General features: G+C 41.6%; 5 protein-coding genes across 11 annotated transcripts; 3 read left to right on the top strand and 2 right to left on the bottom strand.

The window, feature by feature from the left end:
• Positions 1–682: 682 nt before the first annotated feature.
• On the bottom strand, positions 683–4475 carry LOC143447269 (uncharacterized). Of its 3 annotated transcripts, none has more exons than XM_076947287.1 (7): positions 4429–4475; positions 3706–3821; positions 2291–2417; positions 1971–2178; positions 1805–1866; positions 1490–1577; positions 683–1425 (listed from the first exon to the last, which is right to left on the bottom strand). In XM_076947287.1, exons 1-7 carry the CDS (start codon positions 4445–4447, stop codon positions 1254–1256), a joined length of 792 nt encoding a protein of 263 aa, XP_076803402.1. In that variant the 5' UTR covers positions 4448–4475; the 3' UTR covers positions 683–1253. The 3 variants fall into 3 exon arrangements, with proteins under 3 accessions (XP_076803402.1, XP_076803403.1, XP_076803404.1); XM_076947288.1 differs by lacking the exon at positions 4429–4475 and adding an exon at positions 4108–4416; XM_076947289.1 differs by lacking the exon at positions 4429–4475 and adding an exon at positions 4010–4100.
• A 348-nt stretch (positions 4476–4823) lies between these two features.
• Positions 4824–9583, top strand: LOC143446515 (uncharacterized). The gene is made up of 11 exons (XM_076946171.1): positions 4824–5039; positions 6999–7040; positions 7124–7219; positions 7285–7545; positions 7687–7752; positions 7894–8019; positions 8115–8216; positions 8279–8548; positions 8625–8738; positions 9214–9366; positions 9462–9583. Exons 1-11 carry the CDS (start codon positions 4976–4978, stop codon positions 9581–9583), a joined length of 1416 nt encoding a protein of 471 aa, XP_076802286.1. The 5' UTR covers positions 4824–4975.
• LOC143446528 (adhesion G-protein coupled receptor G2-like) lies at positions 9222–13110 on the top strand. 2 transcript variants are annotated; one of them, XM_076946193.1, is made up of 15 exons: positions 9222–9366; positions 9462–9575; positions 9640–9787; positions 9888–9982; positions 10046–10135; positions 10204–10328; positions 10400–10588; positions 10732–10851; positions 11390–11527; positions 11592–11701; positions 11760–11967; positions 12031–12181; positions 12393–12553; positions 12631–12801; positions 12874–13110. In XM_076946193.1, exons 3-15 carry the CDS (start codon positions 9669–9671, stop codon positions 13108–13110), a joined length of 1914 nt encoding a protein of 637 aa, XP_076802308.1. In that variant the 5' UTR covers positions 9222–9366; positions 9462–9575; positions 9640–9668. The 2 variants fall into 2 exon arrangements, with proteins under 2 accessions (XP_076802308.1, XP_076802307.1); XM_076946192.1 differs by having other exon boundaries at positions 10397–10588.
• Positions 12921–19504, bottom strand: LOC143446527 (IQ domain-containing protein H-like). 2 transcript variants are annotated; one of them, XM_076946190.1, is made up of 22 exons: positions 19187–19504; positions 18840–18953; positions 18266–18439; positions 17981–18034; positions 17728–17847; positions 17529–17636; positions 17193–17355; positions 16991–17122; positions 16816–16934; positions 16514–16749; positions 16197–16415; positions 16018–16135; positions 15786–15936; positions 15553–15728; positions 14906–15291; positions 14568–14643; positions 14358–14477; positions 13973–14292; positions 13774–13915; positions 13611–13700; positions 13447–13544; positions 12921–13368 (listed from the first exon to the last, which is right to left on the bottom strand). In XM_076946190.1, the coding sequence occupies exons 1-22, from the start codon at positions 19241–19243 to the stop codon at positions 13191–13193; spliced, it is 3351 nt and encodes a 1116-aa protein (XP_076802305.1). In that variant the 5' UTR covers positions 19244–19504; the 3' UTR covers positions 12921–13190. The 2 variants fall into 2 exon arrangements, with proteins under 2 accessions (XP_076802305.1, XP_076802306.1); XM_076946191.1 differs by lacking the exon at positions 17981–18034.
• A 461-nt stretch (positions 19505–19965) lies between these two features.
• On the top strand, positions 19966–26544 carry LOC143446918 (ER degradation-enhancing alpha-mannosidase-like protein 2). 3 transcript variants are annotated; one of them, XM_076946776.1, is made up of 12 exons: positions 19966–20110; positions 22788–22908; positions 23006–23156; positions 23255–23360; positions 23675–23800; positions 23916–24127; positions 24218–24359; positions 24501–24625; positions 24732–24876; positions 25091–25212; positions 25281–25452; positions 25572–26544. In XM_076946776.1, exons 2-12 carry the CDS (start codon positions 22832–22834, stop codon positions 25874–25876), a joined length of 1683 nt encoding a protein of 560 aa, XP_076802891.1. In that variant the 5' UTR covers positions 19966–20110; positions 22788–22831; the 3' UTR covers positions 25877–26544. The 3 variants fall into 3 exon arrangements, with proteins under 3 accessions (XP_076802891.1, XP_076802892.1, XP_076802893.1); XM_076946777.1 differs by having other exon boundaries at positions 20005–20123; XM_076946778.1 differs by lacking the exon at positions 19966–20110 and adding an exon at positions 20148–20276.
• The last annotated feature ends 580 nt before the right edge of the window (positions 26545–27124 follow it).

Below are 27124 nucleotides of genomic sequence, written 5' to 3'. Positions count from 1 at the left end.
AGAACAGATGTCGATACTTTTGAAAAAAACCAAATTACTTTTTTCAAGAAATTTCAGTCGGTCCCGATATTTGATACTTTTGACGCGATAATTTCAAAATTTTAACAACTATGTTTTCAAAAATACATGTTAATTAATCCTTAACACCAATTTTAGCATTTGTTGTTCTTTTTTAATCTAGAAATGTCAAGTAAGATTGCAAGCGATTAATGGCACATATGTTTTGACCTGGAGTAACCTTTACCGAGGGCATAATAGCGACAAACATTGCATTTGCAGCAGCATCTTTTACACAAAAAGTACCGGACTACTTTTTTAAAATAGTACTGAATACCGGAACCATCGGTACATTTTGTGCCAAGTATCGGTACCGATGTTACTTTCAAAGCACCGACTGCCCACCTCTGACCATAGCATTATAATGCCCTTGGGGCAAGTAATAAATGATGCTTGCTCCTGTTCAGTGGACCTGGTGAACAGTTCCAAATTTGGGCAGTACGATATAAATAACCAAAAAAAGAAATTCAAAATGCGGTGAGGATCACGATGAAGCAACAAAAATTCTAAAGCACATCGAGATGGACATGGACATCAAAGTTCGGTAACCGGGGCTCAAGCGATGAGAAATCACCACCGAGTTTAAGTCGTGCAAAGACTTTCCTCAGTCTGAGGATAAAGATCATCATGTTATGCCAAGTGATTTATTTGATTCATTAAGCGTCAGTTCACAGTGCACGGTATAAAGCAATCTAAGCATCTAAACCTACGGGTCATGGTAAAAAATTCTAAATCTCAACAACACTTTACAAAAAGGCAATATGAGTTTAAGTTGCTACCACTTCCTCAGTCCGAGGATAAAAAATCTGACACAAAAATCTTTACAAACTCACAACTACACAAAACAAGAATCTAACAGCAAGCAAGAAGTGGTTTTGTTCAACTCGCTGTAAACTACATAGAATAAAGCATTAGAGTAATTAGACTTTACATCAGTTAATACTTCACAAACAATATAGAATTGCTTCAACTTGCAAGGTGGTTGGAACACTGCAGGAGTGGAATTTTCATCAGCACTGTGCAAAATGTACACGGAAAAATTTTAGCTCAAGAGCGTGTAGAAGATTTGAGATCTTCAAAACAACTTAGATCAGTTATTTGTTACTACACTAAAAAAGAAAAAGAAACATGATTCATGAAGTTCATTCAAATTCTAAGTCCCAAGATTAACAATGATGCACTGATGACATCATCATTCAATCGAGCAGAACCATTGTCCTTGGTCTTGACCCGATACGTGACTTGGGTCGAGTGAAGCCCTCCTTAATCGTCCTCCCCGGTTTCGCGGAGTCACTGCTCGCATCATTGCTCGAGGAGTCCCCGCTTCCACTGAAGTCCAAGGAGTAAGAGTCCGTGGATGAACTTGACCTGCAAGAGATTTCAGAGTCTATTCAATTCCAGCAACATGTCACACAGTGCGGGTTGAACATACGTCGTTGATGTTTGTGGTCGCGGCATCACTGGAGGTTTCGGGGAAAATTTTCCTTCGTCAGCTCCCTGAGGAAACGTGGCCTGGCTCCCTGCAAATATTCAAAGTAGAATTTTAAAACAACTTCACTGCAAAGCACACCCACATGATTCCCAGGATAAACAGGTTAAATTGTTGTGAGATGTGCTGCTGATTTCACACAATTAATCCTTGAAATTACTGGATTTTAAGGCAAACTACTTGTTGCAGGCGGTTGATTATGTTACGAATGCTGTGTATTTAAAAAGATATATAATAGACATCATAAAACTTCCTCACCATCCTGTCTCCTTCGTCTCGTCCGATATTGGATCGCTCGTGGCTGAGGTGGGGGCGGTGGTCTGCAATCGAAAGATTAATTCATAATCTCCCCGATGCTTCATAGAAAACACTCAGACGGTTACAGGACATCAAATCACACAAAATAATCAAATCTGACCAGAACCTCAGTTCATCGTCGATCATATTTTGCACGAGTGGTGGCATTTTTGGCCTGGGAAGATCAACCGGATGATCTCTGTAGTAACGGTACTTATATTGATCTTTTGGCGTCCTCCAACGTTTAGCTGATAAGCTTTGAAACTGTTGTTTACGCTTCTTCGGATCGCTGATATACTCCAGGTACTTCCTCCAATCAGTCGGCTGCACGATCCCTGAATTCAAGTTTAAAGCTACGTTTATGAGAAGCCGCAAACACTATGAACTCTTCATTTCTATAAATACTGAAAATTTGTTTCCATGGTTACTTGCACAAGAGCAAACAACCTTTGCTGATCTCGTAGAAAAGTTGGTTAATGAACTGATCCTGGACGAGCTGCTTCATCTGAGCCGTGCTGTAGATCGAGCAGATGCTCCATAGATATCTCTTCTGGCCCTTACTGAGGTCTGGATGCTTTGATGGAGAAAATAGAAATTAACTTAATGATTCCAAGAATTATGTTCACGCAGATCGGGGACCATTATTTTTGATCTTTTGTCTGAAACATTTTTCGAGACTTTCGGTACAATTTATTACAAAACAAAATTCAATTTCAGTGAGACCTCGTTAATCTAAACTATTTTGTCCCCAAAATATTGTATCAGTTAAGTGAGGTTCGAGGAATAACGACACAAGAGACAATTAATGCAAAACAGACAGAGAAAATATTGTTTCTTGATATTTTGTGTCAGATGAACTCCGGAATAACAAAAGCTCACTGTAAAAATACTTAAAACTTCCACCTATACTGCAAGCTTAAAAAATATTAATTTCAAATTAATCCAATTTCAGTTTTGAAGTTTAGTTTCAGAAGTTTCCATCAGCAAATACATACGGCTTTTGTATTTATAGGTTTCACACAAATCAACATGAAATGACTGTTTTCAACTTTTCATGGTACTGTAATTGCTCTTAGTTGCATAGCTGGGATCAATTACACAATGACTACGGTAATTAATGAGTAACAATCTCGTAAGATTATAACGAATATTCTTCATAATATTAACACTTCATTGTTGGTAGCTCATAGCTTCAGTGATAATTCTTTTTATTTATCATTGAATATTTTCCATTTTAATTTTTGTCAGCTTGTTAAGGCATAAAACATTTTTTTTCGATGCTCAATATAAAACTTATTACTGGAAAATTTGCTTTTAATGCGCTGGATAAATGTTCAAAGTGATCATTTTCCTGTATGTAGGTCATGTAGCCTGTTGTTAAAGATAGGCGGTTAAGAGAATGAACACGCAAAAATTTGATCTTAACTGTTTAAGGTTTCAATGGAGTTAGATTTAGATGACAAGGTAGATTTAGGATGTTTAGGATCTGATAGGTTTAGTTCTTCTTCATTGTTTCATAACATTCAACGTTAGCTGAATAGGAAACTGTGAAAAAATATCTTTGAACGCACAACTTTTTTCCGGTGAAGCAGTGGTAGCCTAAATGTAATGCCAAAATTTGCACCACACCAGCGTCATACTTATAATATAGGCTGGAATATATAAATACCAAATCTGCAGCAGAAAACCAACCATGCAAAGTTTCCAGTAGGGATAAAACTGCCATTTATACCTAAATATTAAATTTTTTGTTTCCAACAAAGGTTGGTAATTTAAGTGAATTTTTTCTCAACCAAATGTTAAAACCAACGCCAGCAAGTGATTGGTTAAACTCACAATTAATGATGACATCATCGACTTACATTTAGGTGAAAGTTTTGTCTCATTGACGAGGGAACTCGATTGTGATTCTTTCGTCGACGAGGATGAAGGACCTCGAGAGAATAATTTTCCGGGTGTGAAGTCACCCTCAATCGACCTGAAGTAAACGATGTTGTTAAAATCCCTTACATGCCGTGAGCAGCCACCACTGATATAAATACAGTCATAATATAACCAAGCAACCATGGCAAATATGATCCTGACCGAGATTTATTAATCCCAGTGCGGTGCTCTAAGTTATTTTTTGCAGAAAAAGTGGAAGTTCAAAATGTTCTGTTTATTTACCAGCCGTTTTTTTTGGTCTCAGCTTTAACAAAGTTGATCAGTAAATTTTGATTAAAGCTTTAAGTTCATAAAACATAGACACAGTAACACCCACGCACAGCTCATTTTCCTGCCCAGGCAGGGATATTGTTAAGCACTGCTCGCATCTTCAACGGCAGATGGTAATTTATGAAACCCACATTTAGAAAGTTTTGTGAACAAAATCTAGGCCCGGCATGCGGGATGCAAACTGTTCAAAGTTAACAGCTTGTGTTTATCCATTTTTAAATCTGGTTGCTTTGTGCATGGATAGAAGCAGATTTAGACAAAAATGTAGTCTCTTGTAAAATAAATAACCAGAATTTGATTTCGGGCTATTGCATGAGCACTAGCTCATGCGTATTGTGGCATTTCCCTGCATATTTTACATCAGATCTTACCTGCACCTGTCGTTGCCATCGCGACTTGAGCATAATGATTCTTGATTTTTACCGCCGCTAGTGATAGTCTGTGGTCGTGGAGCTATTTTCTGTTGGATATTTTTTTGGGGAAAAAAAGTTGGCAGACTCAAAAACTGAACTCTGGTGCTTTTGTAAGTGCATGGCAGGTTACACTTGCACGGATTTTTTACAACAGGGGATGTTTTTATTCTAATTTTTTTGGGAAAAATTCAGATGACGTAATAATCATTTCCAACAAGAAATTCGTGCAGATTAGTATCAATCCACCACTTCTATTTGCCAAATATGCGTCAAGTCATGACAAAGTAAAAGTCATAATTTTCAAGGCACGATCTTGCATTTATAGCAGATTTTTTTCAGAAGGATGCGTGCGAGCGACCAGACAACATGCAGTAAGTCAGAGTGACCAGTTAGATGTGTTGGACAACCTGATTGAAATTATCCGAGATCCCATCTCAGGTTCTAATTTAAACAAAGTATTCGACAGGTTTATTGCAATCAAGTGCAGTTTAATCTAGATTTGAGAATGATTAAAACGGTCTTTTTCTTCCTCTGTTCAAGCTCATTCGTTGTATTTACTTATGCGCAAGGTAAGAAGTGTTGTCGTTAACAGATATATGAATGAATAAAATCGAATAGAAAAAAAACTAATATTTATAAAAATTAATAGATTTATAAAATCTGGGAGATTAAGATTTAATGAGAAATATGAACTCCCAGTTACACTTTGACCGTGGAACTAGAAATAGTTGTTTTGTTCAAAACCAAATCTAAGTTTTCAGGAGATTGGCTTCCCTTCAACTGGTGACTCTAACCAGAGTATGGAAACCTTTTCAAAAGTTGCAAAGTGTAAAGATGTAAGATTGTAAAGTTTCATGGGATTTTGCAGGCATCATGTCGGAGGCCTGGCTGTAGCCCTGTAAGCTTCCGGTCTTAGCATGACGTAAATTCATGACCCCATCACTTATTGTGACGTTTTTTATGCAAGTTTGATGTCATATAATGTAATATCGCGGGAGATTGGACGCGACTATATGGACCCGGATACTCGCCAAATCGTTTGAAGAACTTCTTGCAATTAATTTAATTAAAACGTCACCAAGTATCTGCGACATGAGATTCATTGGTAAAACATTGCGAGTTCTGAACATATTTTACCAAAATGTTTTCACAAACTCCAGCTTTGTGATAGGAAGTTGGTTGGTGGACAGACAACGACAGATGTAAAACGGAAATAGGTTGATTTAACCCTAGAATGCATAACAGGGGTCAAAATGACCCAAACGGTGCTATTCATCGTAACTGCTTAACACATATTGCGAATTAACTCTTGGATTTTCTTGACTTTGTTAGCTTTTTATACTTATACATGATGAGAAAACGGTTGTTCTGTAAAATTTTAATTTTGACAAGAAAAATGTATTTTTCATTAAATACCCCTAGAATGCATAACAGGGGTCATTTTGACCCGCAGCGTGCATCACGATATAAGCATTGACGAAGAAGACCCAAAAAGAGGCCTGAGATCATCAGGTTTTATAACAAGACAAAGATTGGTTTTGACTTGGTTGACCAAATGGTTCAAACATATACTTGCAAACGACAAACCCGCCGATGGCCTCTAGTTCTCTTTTACACTCTGCTCGACATCGCAGCTCTAGATGCATATACCATATTCAGACAAGTATATCCTGATTATCAGAGTGGACAAGGTTCAAAGCGACGAGGTTTCATAACAGATCTTGCTAACTACCTCATTTTGCCCCACATAATGACAAGAGAGAAAATTCCTCAACTCCACAGAGCCACAAGAGAGGCTATGGTGAGATGTGGCTTAGCTTCTCAAAGTACATCGAACGTGCGAACAGCAAACACGTTGCAGCAGTAGAAGCGGTGTTCCTTATGTCCACACGCAAAGGATAAGAAAGTTAATTGCAAAATGTTGCTCAAGATGTTGCAGACGCGAGTGCCCAGAGCACAGTGTGACCATGATCACATGCAACAAATGCAGTGAATAAATCAGGCTATTCGTTGTAATGTGAACTGTTTTGGACTTTTCTTTCATTTTCTCATCGACTTCTTTATACTGTTTTTCGTCGGTTGTTTCATTAAAATGCAGCAAAAACTGTAGATATGTCATCATAACACCAATGGAAGAGACAAGGAAAGAACAAGAAGAAAAACATTCAATTTCTTTAAAGTAGAATTGCATGTAATAGCAATAGGGGTCAAAATGACCCCTGTTATGCATTAGCGTAAGTTTTTTCATGTATGCATTCTAGGGTTAAAAAACGATCATTGAAAAAAAAAAACTAAAATGAGTGATTTAGTATTTCTTACCGAGATGATGATTGACGTGTTTCACGGGAAGTCAACATTATTTAAACCGACAATCGTATGACGTCATACACCGTGATGTTTGTGATAGCATATTGCCATAGCAATTTTCCAATAATTTCAAGCAAAGTTTAAAATTTTTACTTTTTCTGTTTTCAAGTATGGAAAAGTTTAATAGCATGACGTCATTATCTATTTATTTCTTTTGACAGCTTGTGGTGATTGGTCGCTTCCAGTCGGCGGGAAATGCGTAGGTATTCATCCGCATTATATTTTTGTCATGTTCCACATAGTCTTCGATCTTAATCGCGAATGTCGTCGATATTTTCATGTTAAGGTTATTGCAACCGAACTTGCGTTTTGACGGGTGTCTGCCACAGCAGTGCCATCGGCTTCACTTGTCTGTGTTCATCCGCCAAATCTAGTTGCCAAGGTAACCAGCTACTTCCCAATTCCTTAAGAAGTGACGTCCTAGAATGACTATCTTGCGTTTTCCAGAACTTTCAACTCCAGAAAATCTGAAGCTAACCTGGGCATCGACCACTGCCGCCACATTCGCCTGGGATTATGTCCCCGACGCTTTAGGCTTCTCGGCCAAGGTCAGAAATGGCAGCTGGGAAAGTCCCTTATACAATACCACCGTTACCTTGGCCGGATTCAGTAACCTCTCACCTAATTCCGAATACGTCATAATGGTGCAAGCGCAAGAGACGGAAACGTACAGAGTGAGCAGATATTCAGAGCTTCCGTTCCGAACAGGTTTGTGCTTGTGTGTGCGTGCGCGCGTGCGTGTGATTGTGTTTGCAACGAAGCCGCTAAAACAAATGGTTTTAAAATCTCTAGTCGTTGAATTTCACTCATAAGTATGCTCGCTGTATTCCTAAAATTCATATTTTGTAGTGACGTCATCACCAGAAGCAGGCACGACGAACATCTGTGAATCGACTGACGTCAGCTGTGCGAAGGGTAAGTCCCTCATTCAAGGCCAGGCGCGTGGAAACATTTTGTGCCTTGTTTAACACACCCGGCGTTTAAAGCGAAGTGACGCAATGAACAGTATCAGGTTGTAAGTTCCGCAGCTTCTGACAGAGTCATGTTGCTTGGCAGGGGTGGACGAGTGCAGCAGCTCGACCACAAACACTTGCCACGTTGAAGCCACATGCGTAGACAGGCCAGATGGATACTCTTGCCTCTGTAACCACTTCTTCGTGGGAAATGGAACCCACTGCGTAGGTAATTCACTTCCCAGGGCGTTGTCTTCGACTAGCAGTCTCTGCTACGTCATTATGATGCAGGAATAATGACCTTTTTTAATTACATCACTGCAGGGGCTTGTGACGACAACTGCGTGAAACCATATCGATGCTTCCAATCGCCTTTTGGATCCACCTGCTTATGCACCACTAGAGGTCGTAAACCAGGATGCCAAGGTCAGTCAGGGGAAAAAGTTGTATAAGCTTTCTATGTTTTATGTCATGTGCCATATTTACAGAGCCCTCGAGCGTCCCCAGCGGTTTGCATGTGGTAGACAAGGGGCAGAACCATTTGGTGTTCGGGTGGAGGAACCTGCCCTCCGTGCATTCGTACCAGGCCGTCCTCTCATCTCGACATATAACGTCGCGGTACAGGAGCTGGTCTTACGTCACAATGGTGCCTCTGGTAGCGTTCCCCTACTTAAAAGCGGGGGTGCAATACCAGTTGTCGGTGTCTGCCACCAATAGGATTGACGGAGGTCCAGTCGCCAAAATTCGCGCTACCACTGGTTAGTTCATATCGCAAGGTGGCGCTTTTACGCCAGACGTTTTCCTTCCAGTGACGTAATGATTATTGCTTCTCAGCAGATAGAATTTTTCACCCGATTGTGACGTCATCACACATCATGGCGACCCAGTTTCAAGTGACGGTTTCCATGGTACCCAGAGTATCCAACTTCAGCTTTTCTTATTACGCAGGTATGTGGATCGTCGACGTCATCATTATTCATAGGAAACTAAAATAGTTGTCCGGCAAAATTTGCGCATTGCGTCATAACTGTTTAATTTTAATTTATTACTGCATTATGATGTCAGTTAATAGATGTCGATGTTGTACTTCATACCAGCGTCATGTATGAGTTGAGCGAAAATTTTGTGACTTACAACTTTTAATTTGATTAAATTTTAGGAAAATTTTCTTATGCTGGAACCTTGAGGAATTTTTTTATCTGTTTTTCGACGTCATAGCTGCTAATTGTTCCCGATATTTATTTTTTTATTTAAATTTGTGACGTAGCTTAAAATTAATTTTAAAATGATTGTCGTGACAAAAAAAAAACTTTTTCTACGAAATAAAACATGTAAACGACAAAGATCTTCTCCAGTCAACTTCGATTGTTTTAATGACGTCAGGTTCGGTCGGTTGCCATCACGACAAGTTTGTTTGTTGCAGTATCTGTAGATCGCGACTACCGGCAACTACTCAACACATCTCGCACCGATGTGAACATCACCGGCCTCCTCCCCAATACCTTGTATGACGTCATTGTCGATGTCACCTACCATGGCCAGCTAACTCAAAGTTCACCAATCACAGTCCGTACCGGTAAATAACGTCACAATCTAACTTCAATCTAACCCACTCACAAGGTTGTGACCTTGAACTCATCTTTAAGCGATGCACTAACATTATCTATCTAGCTCGAGCTTGTCTGCGCGGAGATCTGCCCTGTGACGTCAACGCATTCTGTTCTAACGTCACTTACGATTGTGAATGCGGGGAGAGTTACCATGGAGATGGATACGACTGCGCAAGTGAGTGACGTTTAAAAAGGAGCTCACGAGCACACCGTTGCTGAAACCTTCTTCTCGTTTCCAGAAATTTATGCCCAGGCGTTTGTACAAAGTATGACGTCAAAAGGCGTTGATGACGACACTCTGAGGAAGGCTATTCTGACGTCATTTCAAGAAAACAATGAAGATGTTACTGACGTCATCATAGCCAAAAGCAATGGAACTGCGCTAATGTCTGTATTTGTCCACCTTCCCCATCAGGAAATTTATCTTGTTGGTAAGCAAAAAATTTGTGCATTGTGACGTAACAATCTACTTCTATTTACGTTGCAGCTATCAGGTCCATTACACGAAACCGGAAATTAATTCAAGAATCTTGACATCCGCCCAAAACTCCTTGTTTTCAAAAGCACCAGTGCCCACTAGCGGTTAGTTAGAAGAAAATATTCCAAAAATTCTGATCATTGCAATGAAATATTTCCCTGATTTAGATTTATGTTTCGAGGAAGTTCTTCAAAATTTTTCATTTGCCCAGTCGTCACGTGGTTCCAAACAAGCATCTGCGGAAAGATGTCCCGGCGGTTCGTGTGTTAATGTTAATATTATTTCGTCATAATACTATGATAATGACGCAAATCTTCTCTCATAGGGCAACCTGCTGCACATGCGCACTGCGTCAGAGTTGTGTCGATGTCGGATGGGGCTTTCCTGCTGGGGTCACACTACGACCGTTCTTTGAACGTCACTTCCTGCCCCCCACTCACCATTTATATGGTAACTCCCCATTTTATCCATGTGGGTCATTTAACTTTAAAAATAACATTTCAGCCTTCATATCCTAGCAGACCTCCTCGACAATTGCACCTAGTGTACCCAACCCAAAAGTGGTGGAGTTCCAAACGAAGCAAGTGAAGGTGAAGTTGCCACAAGAGGCGATAGAGCAAGCCTTGAAGCAGCTGAACGTGTCGGGAATCGAACCCACGTTTAAGGTGGAGAGCGGCGATAACTTCCCCTCAAACTACAACGTCAGCGTGGTGAGTGGTCAAGCTCAATGTCGGCTTTGTTACGATATGATGACGTCATAAGTGAAATTATTTAGAAAAGCCGTCAGTCGTGGAACTTTTTCTTTAAGTAATATAATTTTGTGTAAGAATTTCAACATAGTTTTCATTTAAAGGTGATCACAATAGAAATTGGCTCCAACACATCGATAGAAAATTTAACCTCGCCCGTACAAATCCAGTTCAAAACGGAGAATTCAAGCCATGGCGAGCTAAGGCCGATCAACAGATTACTTGTAAGTGTAACCAAGATTTTCCTTGGCCAGGAAAGCTCCCCGCTTAACGGCTAGTTACTTAGCCAGTTCCTGCTCACCTATTTTTACGAGCATTGTTTCAATAAAAACAAAGGTCTTTCTTGTATTAAAACCAAAAGTAGACTGACTTAACACTCGTCCAGCACTTCTCAGCCGGGCGCAACATTACAACAAAACAAATTCCACGCCGCGAAGGAATCCATGCGGGACGCTAAATACAGTACTAATTGGGCCCTCGGGGTAACGTCACAAGAGATAGAATAAAAACATGTGGACCCATGAACAAGACACGGCAGCACCTATTAACAAAGACACCTATTAAGACACCTAGACAGACACCTATTAACAAGAAAAACACGGCAGCACGTGAACATGCATAAAAATAATACAATGCGAATAAAAACGGTGTATAACGTGGTGGTTATAAAACGGTGTAAAAATAATCTCGTGGCATAAACAGGTTCAGAGTTTATCAACATCTCTCTATTTTTTGCCACTGACGCTTCTTGTATGGCCACAGGATGACGAAGTCGTGCAGAGATGCGTGTATTGGGATGACGTCACAATGCAATGGTCGGGCCGGGGGTGCTGCCTCAACGACAAACTTTCGCCACCAACGTGCGAGTGCGACCACTTGACAAGTTTTTCCCTGATCGTGGTCAGTGCGAAGATCGTACAGATTGGTCCATGTGGATATTTATTGTGCAGATGTTTCTTTTCAGTCTACGATAGAGGTCCCGGCAGGTGGCGCCCTCACCGTGATCAGCGACGTCGGATGCGGGATGTCGATTGCTGGATCATTCGTCACTTTCGTCATCATCGCATTAAACAAGTAAGTTGAGTGGTGGGAAGCTTCCTGGCGCAGAATTCATCCGATTCTTCTTCTGCAGAGAAGCTCGGAGGAAGGCTCCAAACAAGATCCTCCTCCACATCACGATGAATATGTTCATCACCTACACGCTCTTCCTCTCCGGAGTTACTCAGCGCCAGATCCCGATCCTCTGCACAACCCTGGCATCTTTCCTCCATTACTTCTTCCTGGTCACCTGGTTCTGGATGGCCGTTTACAGCAATCGACTCTACGCTGCCTTCGTTAAGGTGAGAATTCTGTGACGTAGCCGACGACATCATCTTTATGACCCAATAATTTCGATGACGCAGGTGTTTCACAGAACGGGGCCTCATTTCATGCACAAAGCTGCCGCGATTGCTTACGGGCTCCCACTGGCGGTAGTTGCATTGAACATTGGATTGACGATCGGACATTTCGATAAAGTTCATCGCCCCAAAGATGGGAATTTGTGCGAACCGGGTAAAATGAGATTATTTAAAGACACTACAAACATTGTTAAGAAACAATTAACGAAAATTTCTTTTAAATAATAACTGGTTATGACCTATTGTACTTTGAAACATGTGTTAAGCCTGGTAGCCTCACCATTGCCGGTTAATCAAGGTATGAAGAATTGGATTTACTCATAGCTGGTTATAATCGACTTCATATAGGAGTTTTTTACTTTCAGACCACAGCGGGCATCTCCCCTCCTTCTACAGGTTGAACAAATTCTGTTGGATCCACGGACTATCGCTCTATTTCGCCTTCCTCGCCGTGATTGGTCTGATCCTGATCAACAACATCGTCGTCTTCGTGCTGGTCATGAGAGGCATACTTAAGCGAGATGACGTGAGAGATATAAGCCTGGACAAGGATATAATAGCCTGGAAACTTTAACTCGAATTTATCGATCAAACTCTCCCCAGGTCCGATCCAACCAGGCTAAGAGAAGTCGCACTACTGACGTCATATCCGCTTGCACGTTGTCGTTCACGCTCGGTGTCACGTGGTTGTTTGGCTTTCTCATGCTGCTTTCGACCGACCTTACCTATAACTACGTCATGAGCTGGTTCTTTGCCGTCTTCAACGCCTTCCAGGTAAAACTCAACGCATGCGTCATTCCAGTGTTCGAAGAGTTTACTCAGGGGCTTCCCCCAAACTATTTTCAGGGCTTTTTCATCTGGTACATCACATGCGTCAAACGTGAGGACATGAGGAAGTTTTGGTTGCAACCAATCAAAAATCTTTTCATCACATGCATCGCGAAATGCGGAATACGCGTGGTTTCAACCAACAAGAAGAAGATGACTTCGCCGAATGACAACAACGAGATCGAAAGTAACACCCAGTCTAATGGCCGCACGATGGCGCCAACGATTGACACGCAAACCTCAACAGCACTATGAGCCTATTACTAGCGGTTGATGACGTAATACATTACGTAATAAACAAACAAACAATTGGTTTTATTGAGTTTTGACACAAATTAGAGAGTTTCATCTTTCTCGTTCTGTGCTGTCGTACTCAGAATCGACTCGATGTCGTCGACGGCCGCCTTAAAATTTGACCTGCCCTGCATGTTAGGGGCAGAGATCTCCTGGTGGATGGTCGACAGGTTCCTCGCAAAAGCTGCCAGTGCCCCGGGGAGGTCGTCCCCGATCGTCCTGGAGTGATTTAAATAGTTAAAACAGTGCGTGGGGGGGGGGGGGGGGGGGGTTAGCAAGCTCACAGCTTATACTCACAACATTCCAAGTTCTTCCCGCTTCGAAGAATCAATCAGTGTGAAAACAGTTCCTTGTCTCTCTTTGATGTCGAAACCGATCCCGTGCGCGCGACACATCTGTGATGTCATATGTGGTTAATTATCGAGAAATCTTGCTAAATATGACGCAGTGACAAGTCATACCTGGAAGAACACGCTGTAGTGGACGACCGCCATGTTGCTGTGCATCAGATGCGTGCTCATGACGTAATAACGATTTAGATTTGGCGGAGGCTGAAAAAAATTTTCATAATTGTGTTTACTGTTACGTCATAAATGAGATTATTATTATTATCGCATCATATACCTGTTTATCCTTATTGTCATCTCTCTTGCGAAATCTTCCCTCCTTTGCTTTAATTGGTGGCGGGACTCGCATGAGACATCTAGCGGCGTCCAATTTTCCTCGGGTGACGAACAACATTAATTGCGTCATCGCCATTTGATCGCTGGTGACAAGCAGAGAGTCAGTGAAAGTCAGTACAAATGAGTCAGCAAGCACTCACCTGTACGCCAGTGTCAGGTCAGTCGCCCAGAGCCTCTGTTCCAAACTGTTAGGGTCAATGAACGTGACGTAATCAATCGTGAAGTGACCCATGACCCCTCTCACTCGACACGCTTCACCGATCTTCCTGCAAGATTCCTCCAAGATCGAGGGATCCACTGACGCTTGGGGGCAAGACAGGCCCCAGGATTTTAGGGGGTTACCAGCGTGAATCTGGTCCCCACATGACGTCATCTGTACCGCTCCTGTCGGCTCGATTACCATGGCAACAGATATACACGTGATGCTGTCCGACGGTGGGCACGCATCGATGATCCCGCCCTGCAGCAAACACAAGGTTACTCCCCTGTCCAGACACAAACATAGACATCTTAAAGTTGCCTCACCTGCGAGAGAAAAAGATCGAGGAAGGACTCCCAGGTGGAGAATGTGTCGAGGTCGGCGGGGGTGGCGAAATGGTCGAGGGCTTCAGGCAGCTCGCACAACACTTTCGTATAAGCGGCGTCCTGTGTTTGACAAATATGTGTTTGTGACATCATAGACTTAGCTAGTCATGCTGTGTTTCGTTAAATCAGTGACGTCATACTTTTACTTACTTGAGCCCATTTCTTCTCCCATTTATCCCCATACCGCATGCTCTCTCGCACCATCCAGCGGTAGCAAGGCAGGTGCCTGAAAGACAAAATAATTCCGATCAAAACCTGTTGAGCGATAACACCATCATGCCTGCTGCCACCGCGAGGCCCATCACATAACCTGCGAGCACCTTGACACCGGCATCACGATACAACCAGGGCAGCACTTGTGAGATGTTGTTAAAGTTAACACGGTTCGGCCGCAATCACATCGACAAGAAATAAACAATTTGCAGTGGTTGAAAAATTCAACACTGCTTAATACACCACAGAATTTAGTGAATAAAAAGTCAACTCACTTGTCGACGTTGAGGTAAGCGATGTACCGTCCCTGGAAGCCGACGTCAGCCTTCAGCAGCCACCTCCTCACATGAGGTTGGTCGCAGATGAGACGCGCCAGTGACTCGTGGAGCTGCTGGGCTGAGTACACGTCGTGCTCGCCAGGTGGCGCACTCACACCGGCGGCAGCGAAGACTCTCCTCGATCCTGACTTGCTGCTGTAAAGATGACAGATCTCCGGCTCGCATCCCAGCACGGGGATGCCCAGAGCGTCAGCGACCGCCACGTCATCCTTGTGCATCACCCCGGGGAGGTAGTAAGCGTCACGACCCGCGATCAAGTTCTTTATCCTGTTGAGAGCGGCCGGACTGTACTTGAGGAGGGAGGCAAGACACATGTGGTGGGTCTGACGAGAAAGGTTATTCGGGTTCATGTACCACCAAATAAACAAGGAATATTGTCGTTGCAACGTAAAGATTTACATCGCATCGAAAAACTTGATCACAACCAAGCTGTAGAGTGATCCTCTTAACCTTACAGCTTACATTAATAATCAAGACATTCTGCTTTGATGTCTATGACGTCATACGCTCGGGCTCGCATGAACGTCAAGGTCAAAGCACAAGTCCGGGTTTGAATCAATCAGAAACAACGACCTCAACCTCACCGGGAATTTGTCGATGGCTTCGGGGACGACGAAGGTGAATCTCTCCGATAAATCTCCGAGCTCCTCCGGGTCTCCTGCCTCCACCGCCGACCTCAGCCCGAGCAGTTTGCAGTAATATTGCTTCAGCTCCTCCAAGACTTCCACCGGTGAGATGTAGATGACGTCGATGTTTGGATCTGAGGACACAAATCCTCTCATCACTGCCCAAGATGCTGAATGAACTTAACACCTACCTTTGAGGTCGCAGAGCCTCCCCATCTGGACATTCTGCTTCCGGTTAAAACCCGGAAGTCTGGAGCGAAGGTGAGGGGGATGTCCCAAGGACGGAACGTGGACGACTACGTGCCGTGACCTTGACATTCGCTCCCACTCGAGGGCCAGAGTCTAAAGTATTCCAGTCATAAGCCACGCTGTGATGCTGTGTGTTGAAGACAGGAAGTCTCAAACATGATCAACTGTTCCTACCTTTGACCTGGTCCGGAAATTCATCAAGTACTTCCTCCTCAAATCCCGGAGTTGTCTCCTCATTCGGGTCATCCTCACGTGCATTATCCACGATATTGCGATCACTCCTGCTGCCCATCTACGCACATCGATTGTTATCAAACAATGAAGCGATTATCACGTCACAATGTGTAATGTACCTTTGTTTTCTATATTGCAAGTAAACTTGTCTGTCTCTGTGGCGTCTCCATGTGGCCTGTATTTTGGTGGCGGCGATGTGCTTTCCGTCTTGGGTGAGGAATCTTCGTCCCGGAGAGTTGATCATCTTCGTCACCTCGTCCACATTATCAAGCACCGATAGGAGCTCGTCACGTGAGGGCGATATTTCGAGCTCGTAGTGGGATGCGAGGTCCGCCAATCTAGACAAATTTGTTCACATCGTGCTCAATCATGGGATATTTGAGTTGCGCAACACAGAACACAAAATGTAGCCCATCATAGACACAATATTAACAACCTGTCGCCGACCACCATCGCGGTGGGAATGGAATACTCTCTCAACAGCTTCAGCAGGAGGGCTTGTGTGGACACTATGGGGCCCCACTGCAGCAGGTACCGTTGATGGAATGCTGTGTACTCCGGGTCACCACTAGGTGGCGGGATTCCCGACCTCACAAAGAAGCTGTATCCCTTACTGGCCGCCACCACTTGGTGTCTCTCTTCCTCCTTTTGGGCAGGGGTGGCGGGAGGGGGCTGTGATGATGTCATAAACGCTTCTTGTTAATCACACAAACTCACAGAACACACAGCTCTACTCACCAATGGCTGCAGTGGAGCGTCGAACAAGGTCAGAGGTAGTGGGGATTTCCCAAGTGCAGACTTACTCTGCGAGGTGGGGGAGTGGATGAGGACAGATCGGAGCTGAGGAGACTTGGTGCCTGAGGAGGAAGAAGTTATGAAAGAGACTCGACATCGAGGAACTCGAGGAACCAACCTTGGGAGTATGCGGTAGATGGGGGGATGGTTGACTGGATCTCATCCGATGTCCCGAGTCGCTGTGACCCTTCACTTGGTCGCTCATCGTGCAACAGGTCCAGCTTCACCGATGCCATGTAATGACTCCCCTCTGTGACGTAACAAACACCCATGATCACATCTCAGGCCAAGGCACCAACAAAGTGGTCAGCTTCAGGTACCTCCTCGAGCACTGCTCTCGGAAAGAAGTTGCTTCCTTAGAGCCGAGTCAGGATGATGCAAGGTGACTCTCTTGTTGTGGACCGGGGATGGGTCGAGGGTGAGTTCGGCAGCAGGAGGGATCAGACCTCGCTCTATCAAGCTGAGGATCCCTTTCCTTGCATCCTGGTCACAAATATGACATAATATGATAATATGATGATAAAATGACAAAACGATCAACATTTATTTCCAATGACCAATGATTTTCATCCACTTGAACTTGTTTGACCCCGCAATGGTCACGATTTATGAAACAAATTTCCACTAAAAAGAAATCGTCAGGTTAAAAACTTTACTTTTTCCAATATGGACGGTGGCGCCAGAGAGGGATCGACACGGTTTGCTTTCGGCAAAACGGAAAGTGGTTCGATGGTGCTTCCCCTTGCCACTGTTTGTGACATCATCTGATAGTAGCGTAACAAGAACATGTTTATTTCGTCATTGCACAAAACATGCTGTTAATACATATTCTTAATATGATGGTGATTCGACTACCTTGGTCTGTCGTGGGGGTTTAATGGAGGGGAGGGCAAAACCATAATTTCTATGAAGAGCAGATCGATTGCTCGTGTTCTCGGGATTTAGTATCGACTTCATCGTCAGGTTTCGATGGAACTACGACAAATACAACACTTGGTTGAGATGAAACAATGCGAGAGTGTTAAGTGATAATTATTCTTTAGAAAAATATGTAAACAAATTTGTTAACTTCGGTAGAACATAACTGAAATTTTCTAACAACTGGTACCAGAGCAAGGTCAGCTGGGGTCACAGAAGCCTCGTCTGTCAAATCTTGCTCAGCCTGAAATGCACTTCAGCTTATTACTGGACAGTTACATTCTCATCCTACTTTGTCATTCTGCTTTATTCTTAGTCTAAGGCTAAATATCATAAAACTTTCACTCAACATGACTGAGTCTGCGATAATGAAACCTGACATTTGAAATTTTGGAATCCTGAATTAAACTGAATCTGCTTCATTTAAAGATTTCACAAATTTCATTCTACATTTATTGAAATCAAAAGAACTCACATTCTCTCCTGGTGAGTCGTGATAAACTGATGAATGCAAAACAGGTCGCTCCGTCATGCCCCCTACTGGTTCATGTGGTGCATGTGATCTGAAACCTCGTCGTGAACTTTCATCCACTGTTGGAAGCATTGTGACCTCATTGTTCATGACGTTGACAACGTATTCCGTGTTTTTCTGTGAAAATATCAAGCAATGAACTTCATATTACATTAGTTTCATTATAAACTTATGTTTTGGAAAAGGTTGGATGGTTAAAGTGAAACCCTGTTAAGCAATCCACTGGCAAGACACTTGGACCAGATTATGTCAAGCAAAAGTGAGTGATTGACTTGACACAAACTGAGTCGGATTACGACATCAAAATTTTAACAGAAAAAATTTCCAGCATCAGCAAATTTTATTGGTTAAACATTGTTGATTTAATTCAACTGAAACAAACTACCTGTAGTTCTTTTACAATTTTGATCCCAGGTAATTGATTTATATCAAGATGAAAGGATGAAAGCATTCAAAATTCAACATATTTTCCACCTAACTCATTTTCACCCTGAGTTAAAACAAATTGATATCGCACCTTTATTCCTTCTTGCGTTTTGCTGAGAGCATCATCTAGAGTTCGAAGGTCAAGTTGATTAGCCGGAGATAACTTTGTCATTTGCTCCTTGAGTTGTTCCAAGTTTTCTTGCACCTATATCATGACGATTTTTGACAAGAACTCATGCACACATACACACAAATTTTGGAGTGACAGTTCGCTTAATTTTTTACTTATGCGTTCACACAACAAAATGTGTCTTGTAAGTTCAAACGTATGACTCTTTCTAGGCTAATTATGACGGCTGTTGATTTAGACAACTGGACGAGCTAGCCTAACATTTAACTTTATTGCCGATACAAAAAACTAAGAAGTTAAAAACGTACCTGAATTAAAATCCGACCAACATTCTCGGGTCGCCTTTGAACGTCGGCCATTTTCATTTACTTTTGTTGACTTAAGCGCTAAGACTAGGCGGCCTGATATCTGACTAGCCAAATTCTAAATCTGTAAACCACATTCAATCACAACAGTCAGACAGTCTGGTTGCTTTCAGGATTTGCTGTTAGTCGGCAGTACTAGCCAAAAGCCCTTGCCCCATTCATGACCACATACTAACAATGAAATTCCCTACTTCAAATATTATAATAAGTACGTTAGACTAGGCTAATTGGCTTCATAATCTAATAACCGGAGTAATTTGATGAATAGGCTACTTCAAGCAGCCTTCGCTTGAACCGTTGTCATGGACACCCTGGGATTGAAATCCACTAATTTTGATTTATATGATGCTTAAACTTAAATGCATTATGCGATTCTAAATTAAATCTACTTTTCAAAAATGTAAAATATTATTTTTTTTAGAGCGATGATGATCGATCATAATGATTTTGATTTAAAAGAGTTGCTAAAAATGATGCATTATGGCAAGGACGGTAATTGAAAGTTAGCAGCATCAATCTATCCCAAGTTTCTATTCGAAAAATGCGGCTTGCCGTTTTTCCAAATATACTTCTAGCCAACACATATTATGCCTCATTAACTTTGATATAATTAACTTTTAACTTTCTGCTTTGTGTAGTACTTCATCATAAATTACTATTATAATAAGAGTCTATGATTTTATTTTTCCGACCAGATTTGGTATCAGGTGCTTCCCCTCCTGTGGAAGCACACGTCATGTCTTTCCAATTGGCAACATATTTTCTCTTGGGGCTAGCAAAGGAAGCGACAACCTTTGTAATTATCTCGCCGGAAAAATCGTTCCTATGACGTTGTTTCACTGGTTCAATGATGTCGTGGCTTGAAAGGTGATGCTTGCCTGTAAGCTTTTGTAAATTTCCTTTCAATTTTAGATTTGCTCAATTCAGTGTTGTTGTGTTGTGTTGTAATGAGTCGACTGGAGTCACGTTTTTAAATTACTTGATGACTTGAATCAATGCTTAAAATGACTTCACTTGACTCGAGTCTCGGAAAGTAAGTTGACCAAGTCATTAAATCTTAGTTGTTAATTTATTGAGCAACTGAATCACAGACATTTGATTTCATTACAAACGATTGATTAAAAGTAAGTAAAAGTTTAGCAAATGACATGACTTGATTTGACTTGCATTATATTTTAACTTGACTTGAACCAATTAGTAATTTGACTTCACTTGACTTAATTCAATTTCTCAAATAATTTAACTTGACTGGAGTCTTCAAAAATGACTTGGTTACAGCACTGGCTCAATTTAACTTCAGTGGTGGAGGTCAAAACCCTGCCTTATAATGCTGATGGAAACTTGAACTACAACTTTACTCAAATCTAGATGAAAAACCCAACTCAACAGTAATGAGTGGTGATCTCCACTCACAATTACCAAATATTCTGAGTGACTTATTGCTTTATTTTGGGTGAATTGAGAATCCTAACCAATTTCAATCGTTTTGTCAAACAAAAATATTAGACTATCTTTTTTTCACCGGAAAAAAATTGTACGTTCAAAGCTATTTTTGATGAATTCTTGTTAAACTCACTTAAATATTATAACATAGTAACCCAAATCTACCTTTTAACGTAAACCTAACTTCAATTGAACCCCAAATAGCTTTAATCATCTTTTTGCGTGCCCATTCTCCTGACCTATCTTTAACTATGGACTGCCTGACCTATTTACGGAGAAATAGTTACTCTCAAGAAATTATCATGAAGCATAGAATGCATTGAAAATGAGTTATTGGTGTTGAAAAGAAGTGGCTTAGTTCGTTTCAGAGAAAATTTTGTGTCAACGTTAGTCTATAACTTAAAGTAATAAAATTATTGAAGTACTGACGGTTAAGTTGCAGAGTTTGGCCGATTACAACAAGATGTTGAGTGCGCCAAAAATTAAAAAATGCTCAGACGCAATGGAAGTGCGCACTCAGATGCGCAATCACACTGTAATGTACACAGTTTGACTTATTCGGTCTAATCACAGCGAAATGGTTTATCACAGTATAAGCATTTTTTTGGCTTCATTACTCACTTGCAAGCTAGTTTTCAATTTCTATACCGTCTCATTATTTTATCATATACGAGTCTAAGCTGAAATCTGCGGCCTTTCCGCTGAACATCTGGTCGGTAGCTGATCGGTTGAGTGCTGGGCAATAATACGGCCCATTTTCATTACCCAGTGGGACTGCTATTTTAATTCCCTGGGACACAGCACTAACGACGCGTGGTGCTGGTGAACAGTTTTAAATTCAGGCGATACAAACCAAATGGATGTGTCGGAACTTGCACGAAAGACAAAGTCAGTGGCTCAGGGCACGAGTGATGATGAATTATCGTCGGGTTTAAAAAGCTGTGCAAAGTTTTCCCTCAGTCAAGGATAAAGATTATGATACCAAAATCAAACGCAATTTGTTTTGGCAACACCGATTGATTTTGGCAGACTTAAGTTTTAAACATTAGTATTTTTTAAGTCGGGAAATTTTTAAAACTTAAATTTTTTTGATGGAATATTGATGTTGTGTAAAACTATTTTGGTAAGCAATCTTCAATCCAATCTTTTTGGAAATCTTCGATGGACAAAGTTTGCCAATTTCTCTATGGATAGGAGCCAGGGTGCATTCCATTATTAGGCCAAAGACCGGTGACACCTACAGTCAAGCTGCGTAAACTCAGTTTTACCTCGACATAAGACGGAGCCAATACACATCTTGTCACAATCATATTGAAACCATGGCAACTGCAAATTTACTTTGCTCTTCTGTTTGTTGTTTTCTTTAGCTGTAAAACAGCGCATTGTCTCCCTTTCTTGGAGTTGACATTAAATCTTTGGAATGCTTGAAATGCTGAAACTGAACTTTGAAACGGTGTATACATCACATGAAGTGCATCCTGTGGTACGAGACCTGTTAAAAAAGTATCAAACTTTACTTTTCCCACTCCAAGTAATGCTGTGAGCAAACTACATATTTCTTGCGCTCACACTTGTCGGCGTTGATGAACGAGCAAGTTCAACTCACCCACTCAGTCTGACCACAAACTCCTGGTCGGAACCTTTATTTGCTCGACTTCTTTCTTGCCTGAATTGAAACTGTGCTGAAATGAGTGAATGATTTAATTCATCAAAAGCAGTTATTGAAAAAGTAACGATGGAGTTTCTTAGCACTCCAGCGAAGCCAATTCAGACATAATATGTTTATGGTAGGGTATGTATTCACAGTCTTTATCCTCAGATTGTGGAAAATTTTTTACTCGACTTAAACTCGGCGAGGATTCCTCACTGCTGGAGTCCCGGTTACCAAGCTAGCTTTTGTGCAAGTTCTGATTACAGAAACACAATTGTTACTTTGATTTTGGAAGAACTTTTTTTTAAATTAAAAGCCTCAATTTTGTTGAGATTTATTTATCCTGGTCGACTGAAAACAAATTTTCCAATCAAGGAACTCGACTTTGTTTGATACGTTTGTGAAGTTTATATTTTAGTTTCTGACTTGCACCATCAATGTTTTTAAAAGGATGATGCTTAAAGTTCGTGCGATGTGATACAAAGGAAATAAAAATGTCGATGAAATCTTTCATTCTATCTGGTCTTCTTGTCTCCATAGCGACCGCATCCCTGGACTTGTCTTCTTTGAGGTTGGTGGGTTTTGAACAAGTTTGAAGTTTTTCGTTGGATTCACATAAAGTTTTTAGATGATTGATTTGTTAAGAATCTTGCTTGTGAAAACGACAGAGATCAAGTGAAGGCGATCTTCTACCACGCGTACAACGGATACCTCGACCATGCATTTCCCTACGATGAGCTGAGGCCGTTAAGTTGTGATGGGATTGACACTTGGGGGAGCTATTCTCTTACCTTGGTTGATGCACTCGACACCCTTGCGGTAAGCCTTAAATTTTAATCAATGTTAAGCAGTGAAGTGCACGTCATGTATTTATATGGGTCCTGGTGCTTCTGTCATCTACTATTCAATTGATCCAGGTGCTTGGAAATCAAAGCGAGTTCCAGCGTGTTTCTGAAATACTCATCGACAGATTGGATTTCAACGTTGATTTAAATGTCTCGGTGTTTGAAACAAATATTAGGGGTAACTAACTGGTGTTTATGAGATGTTGATTATTAGGAATAGAATTATGGTAAGGCCAAACCTTTGTGCTACGTCTGTATCTTGGTCACTTATTTCAATGGAGGTCTAATTATAGCAATTATGATTCAGTGTCGCAAAAATTCTACAAATTTACAGTGTAATAATAGATTTCCGTAAATGTATGAACTGCTTTTGTGTCACCTGGAAAGTCGTTGCATCTTGGCAGTGGTTTAGGATTTGTTGGTGCCTGCTTCTATCTTATGAAGTTATTTCTTTCGTTCTTGTTTGTTGTTTCACATTCTTTATTATCACAGTGGTTGGAGGACTGTTATCTGCTCACTTGATGGCGCAAAAAGTAGGTGTGGATGTGGACGAGAGGTGGCCGTGCGATGGCCCATTGCTTAAACTTGCCGTTGATCTGGCAAGGAGGCTCCTCCCAGGTGATATGGTTGACGCAGCTTCAACCTGGACAACTTAACTTATGTCTTTGGTTAATGGAAAATTTCTCAGTCGTTATGGAGTGCCAGCTAAGTTATGTTGTGTTTATGTTTGAAGCATTCAACACACGGACCGGAATGCCTTACGGGACTGTAAATTTGAAACGTGGTGTTGACCCGAACGAGACCCCAATAACTTGCACCGCAGGTGTGGGGACATTTATCGTCGAGTTTGCAACGATTAGTCGACTGACCGGCGACCAAGTCTTCGAAAAGGTTGCGCTGCGAGCGTTGAAGGCGTTGCATAATCGGCGATCAAAAATTGGTCTTGTGAGTGATATCACTAAAGTGTCATTTGTACATTTCTTTTGCGGAAGTTTTGCTGCAAAAGCTGGTTGTTGTGACCGTAGTTGTGTGCAGGTGGGCAACCACATCGACGTGCAGAGTGGGAGGTGGACTGCACTGGATTCCGGGGTCGGGGCGGCCGTTGACTCGTACTTCGAATATCTCGTCAAAGGCGCAATTCTTCTCGACAAGCCAGAGTTGATGGAGATGTTCAAAGGTGAGAGTTCAAAGGAAGTGTGAAGTTAATAGAAAATTATCTGGGATTGCCGATAACACGATCTTTAAACGTTTAGTTAACTCAATTACTTACTTAGATTTTGCCGAGCCTTAAAATTTACTTTTGGTCTTCTTCATGCAGAATATATCTCTCCCATAGAGAAGCATATCAAACACGGGGATTGGTATATGTGGGTTAACATGGACAGTGGCTCAGTCACCCAAGCAATGCATCAGTCGCTGGATGCTTTCTGGCCGGGACTTCAGGTACTGCATCACACCCTTGTGGTCTAGTTAGCAATGTGATAATATTTCGTGACCACTACAACCCTGCATGCGATTTATTTGAGTTCTAATGATCAGATGTTTGTAGACCCTTTATGGAGATGCAGATAGTGCATATAAGACCCTCCTGAATTACTACTCAGTGTGGCGCAAGTATGGTGCTACCCCCGAGTTTTACAGCATCCCACACGCCGCCCCTTACACCAACAGGGAGGGTTACCCGCTAAGACCAGGTATTGGAAATTTTGTTTTGATTTTGCAAACATTTAAACATCGAAGTGGCAGAAAATAATTCTGATAAAAATAGAAGCAGAAAAGAAATGAAGTTAGGTCAGCGAAGTCAGTCAGTGGGCAGGGAAGCTCATGTACATAGGTTACCTTGCATAGATCAATCTTTCCAATCACAACAATCTTTAGAAATCACAACGGCGATGTTTTGTTTTCCAGAGCTCATCGAGAGTACAATGTACATGTACAGAGTGAATAAGGACCCGATGTTGTTGGAATTTGGCAACTCTGCGTTGCATTCTATCAATGTCACATCCAGGACCGAATGTGGATTTGCATCTGTAGGATTTCGTTATTTGAGTGATGTCGCTGTCAGTTGGAAAGAGAAATATTATATTTTTTAAAATAGATAAAAGACGTGCAGGACCACACCCTGGATAACAGGATGGAATCGTTCTTCCTCGCTGAAACAATAAAGTATCTTTACCTGCTTTTTGATCCGGGGAATCCCCTCCTGTCAACCATGAAAGGGGCGACGATAAGAAGGTTCAAGAACGGCGAAGAATGCTTGCTTGGTGCAGGTGACCTATTATTTGAGCTGAGAGATGCTCAGGTTGTCCTTGCACAGTTTGCAAATATTTCAATCATTGAGGTTGGTTGAAGCACATTATCGAGTTTTAAGTGAATTTCTTTCTTGAAGGCGGATACGTTTTCAACACGGAGGCCCATCCGATGGATGTCAGCTCACTGCACTGTTGTGACACCATGAGGAAAGAAATGCAGAAATCGGAAATTTATAAGATTTTGCAAGACTATGACCCAGAAGATATTTTCCAAGTCAGTAACTTGACTCGAGACCTGAACCCTGGTCCATTTTCTAAAACTTCTCGGAACAATAACCAACATAAGGAAGGTTTTAACATATCTGCTCAACCAATGAGCTGTTCACGTCAACCTTTTCACATGAAGCTCTCCAAATATGGGCAAATATTCACAGATGATTAAGAGTATGCAGTGATCCTGGCCAAAAATGGTAGTGCCAGGTCATTTGAAGCAAAAAATTGATCTAGCAACCTGATATGATGGAGAGCAGCCTTGTCACCTCCCTGCTGTGTGAATGTTTCTATGCAAAGTGATGGAGCAATATTTGCCTGCGCTAATTTATTATGCAATAGCTTTAATGGGAGTAGGTATGTTGATGAAACATTCCCAGACATGTACAGCTATCTCGCAAGGAGTTACTTCAGCACTCCAAGACATGCCGGCAGCCTTCTCATTTGTGCTGGGAGTAAATTTTCCACTTCTTCACTCCCACAATACTTTGCTATTGTCCATGTGTTGTCAATTAGGAAATTTATTTATTGTATTGTTTCTCGTATTTATTCAGTTCTTCTTATTATTCGCTGTGTGAGAGTAGTGTTGGTGGTGGACCGCACTGATTTTCATGAAAGCTTTGTGCAGAGATGAACAACATTTATTTTCAGCGGCTGGGTCACCAACATGCTTCCTTTACTAAGAAAAGCCGGATATTTGTTTTGCCGCATATTTTTGATGTCTATTTTTACAATATTTAGTGGAATTTACGTGTTTTCAATCAATGAATGTCGAAGTGTCTGAATTTTTTACTTGGTCAAAACGATTTAGGAAAAATAAAATTGCACAACTTGACCAAATACACAAGAGATTTCTGCGGGGAACCACCGATTAAATAGCGAGCATTTGAAGTGTTCACTGCAGTGTTATCCAAACAACTAAATGCAACAATAACAAATGACAAATATGCCTTGCAATGAGTGAAGGAGTTTAAGTGACCTTGCGAAATGTGTGATGACTTCTGAAACCGTCCAAATTTTGTGCTCGGCAGGTGGCGCTAGCATAACACATTTTATCAGAAATGGCCGTTTCGTTTGACTGAGTTTAGCAGTGCCTGTGCCATACCATATTTGGTAAGAATTTGTTGACGGCATCGGTATTTCCAAAGGGCGATGTCACAGACATGCGATTTGATTACGTCGAAGCTGGCAAATGAGAAATCTTGTTTATAGCGACGTCACATGTGTTGGACTATAACGTTTATTGTGAAGTATCTTCGACATAATTCAGTTTGACCTGAAGTGTTGTGCAAGATTTTGTCATTGTGAAGTAATTCAAAACAAGGGCGTTTGCAACGCCAGATGACGCAATCGCTCTGCTGGCGGTCCCTCTTTCGTCGCCTCGCCAAGTGTTATCAACTATCATTCGCCGCTTACTGCA

This window comes from Clavelina lepadiformis, chromosome 2, assembly GCF_947623445.1.
Source record: "Clavelina lepadiformis chromosome 2, kaClaLepa1.1, whole genome shotgun sequence".
Lineage (NCBI taxonomy): Eukaryota > Metazoa > Chordata > Ascidiacea > Aplousobranchia > Clavelinidae > Clavelina > Clavelina lepadiformis.
The sequence above is the reverse complement of the archived record's forward strand: the minus strand, read 5'-3'. Positions and strand labels throughout refer to the sequence as shown.

Excerpts from the sequence above, each read along its gene's own strand:
- LOC143447269 (XM_076947287.1), bottom strand. Across the intron at positions 2,179-2,290 it reads TTTCTACGAGATCAGCAAAG|GGATCGTGCAGCCGACTGAT; the intron begins GTTGTTTGCTCT and ends ACTTGAATTCAG. Across the intron at positions 1,426-1,489 it reads CGACCACAAACATCAACGAC|GTCAAGTTCATCCACGGACT; the intron begins GTATGTTCAACC and ends AATCTCTTGCAG.
- LOC143446515 (XM_076946171.1), top strand. The coding sequence starts at position 4,976 with ATGATTAAAACGGTCTTTTTCTTCCTCTGTTCAAGCTCATTCGTTGTA. Across the intron at positions 7,753-7,893 it reads TGACGTCAGCTGTGCGAAGG|GGGTGGACGAGTGCAGCAGC; the intron begins GTAAGTCCCTCA and ends GTTGCTTGGCAG. Across the intron at positions 8,217-8,278 it reads TCGTAAACCAGGATGCCAAG|AGCCCTCGAGCGTCCCCAGC; the intron begins GTCAGTCAGGGG and ends CCATATTTACAG.
- LOC143446528 (XM_076946192.1), top strand. The coding sequence starts at position 9,669 with ATGACGTCAAAAGGCGTTGATGACGACACTCTGAGGAAGGCTATTCTG. Across the intron at positions 10,136-10,203 it reads TGCGGAAAGATGTCCCGGCG|GGCAACCTGCTGCACATGCG; the intron begins GTTCGTGTGTTA and ends CTTCTCTCATAG. Across the intron at positions 12,182-12,392 it reads TGGGAATTTGTGCGAACCGG|ACCACAGCGGGCATCTCCCC; the intron begins GTAAAATGAGAT and ends TTTTACTTTCAG.
- LOC143446527 (XM_076946190.1), bottom strand. The coding sequence starts at position 19,243 with ATGAAAATGGCCGACGTTCAAAGGCGACCCGAGAATGTTGGTCGGATT. Across the intron at positions 16,935-16,990 it reads ATCTACCGCATACTCCCAAG|GCACCAAGTCTCCTCAGCTC; the intron begins GTTGGTTCCTCG and ends CTTCCTCCTCAG. Across the intron at positions 15,937-16,017 it reads ATTTCCGGACCAGGTCAAAG|ACTCTGGCCCTCGAGTGGGA; the intron begins GTAGGAACAGTT and ends GGAATACTTTAG.
- LOC143446918 (XM_076946776.1), top strand. The coding sequence starts at position 22,832 with ATGTCGATGAAATCTTTCATTCTATCTGGTCTTCTTGTCTCCATAGCG. Across the intron at positions 24,626-24,731 it reads CTTTCTGGCCGGGACTTCAG|ACCCTTTATGGAGATGCAGA; the intron begins GTACTGCATCAC and ends AGATGTTTGTAG. Across the intron at positions 24,877-25,090 it reads GGGTTACCCGCTAAGACCAG|AGCTCATCGAGAGTACAATG; the intron begins GTATTGGAAATT and ends TTTGTTTTCCAG.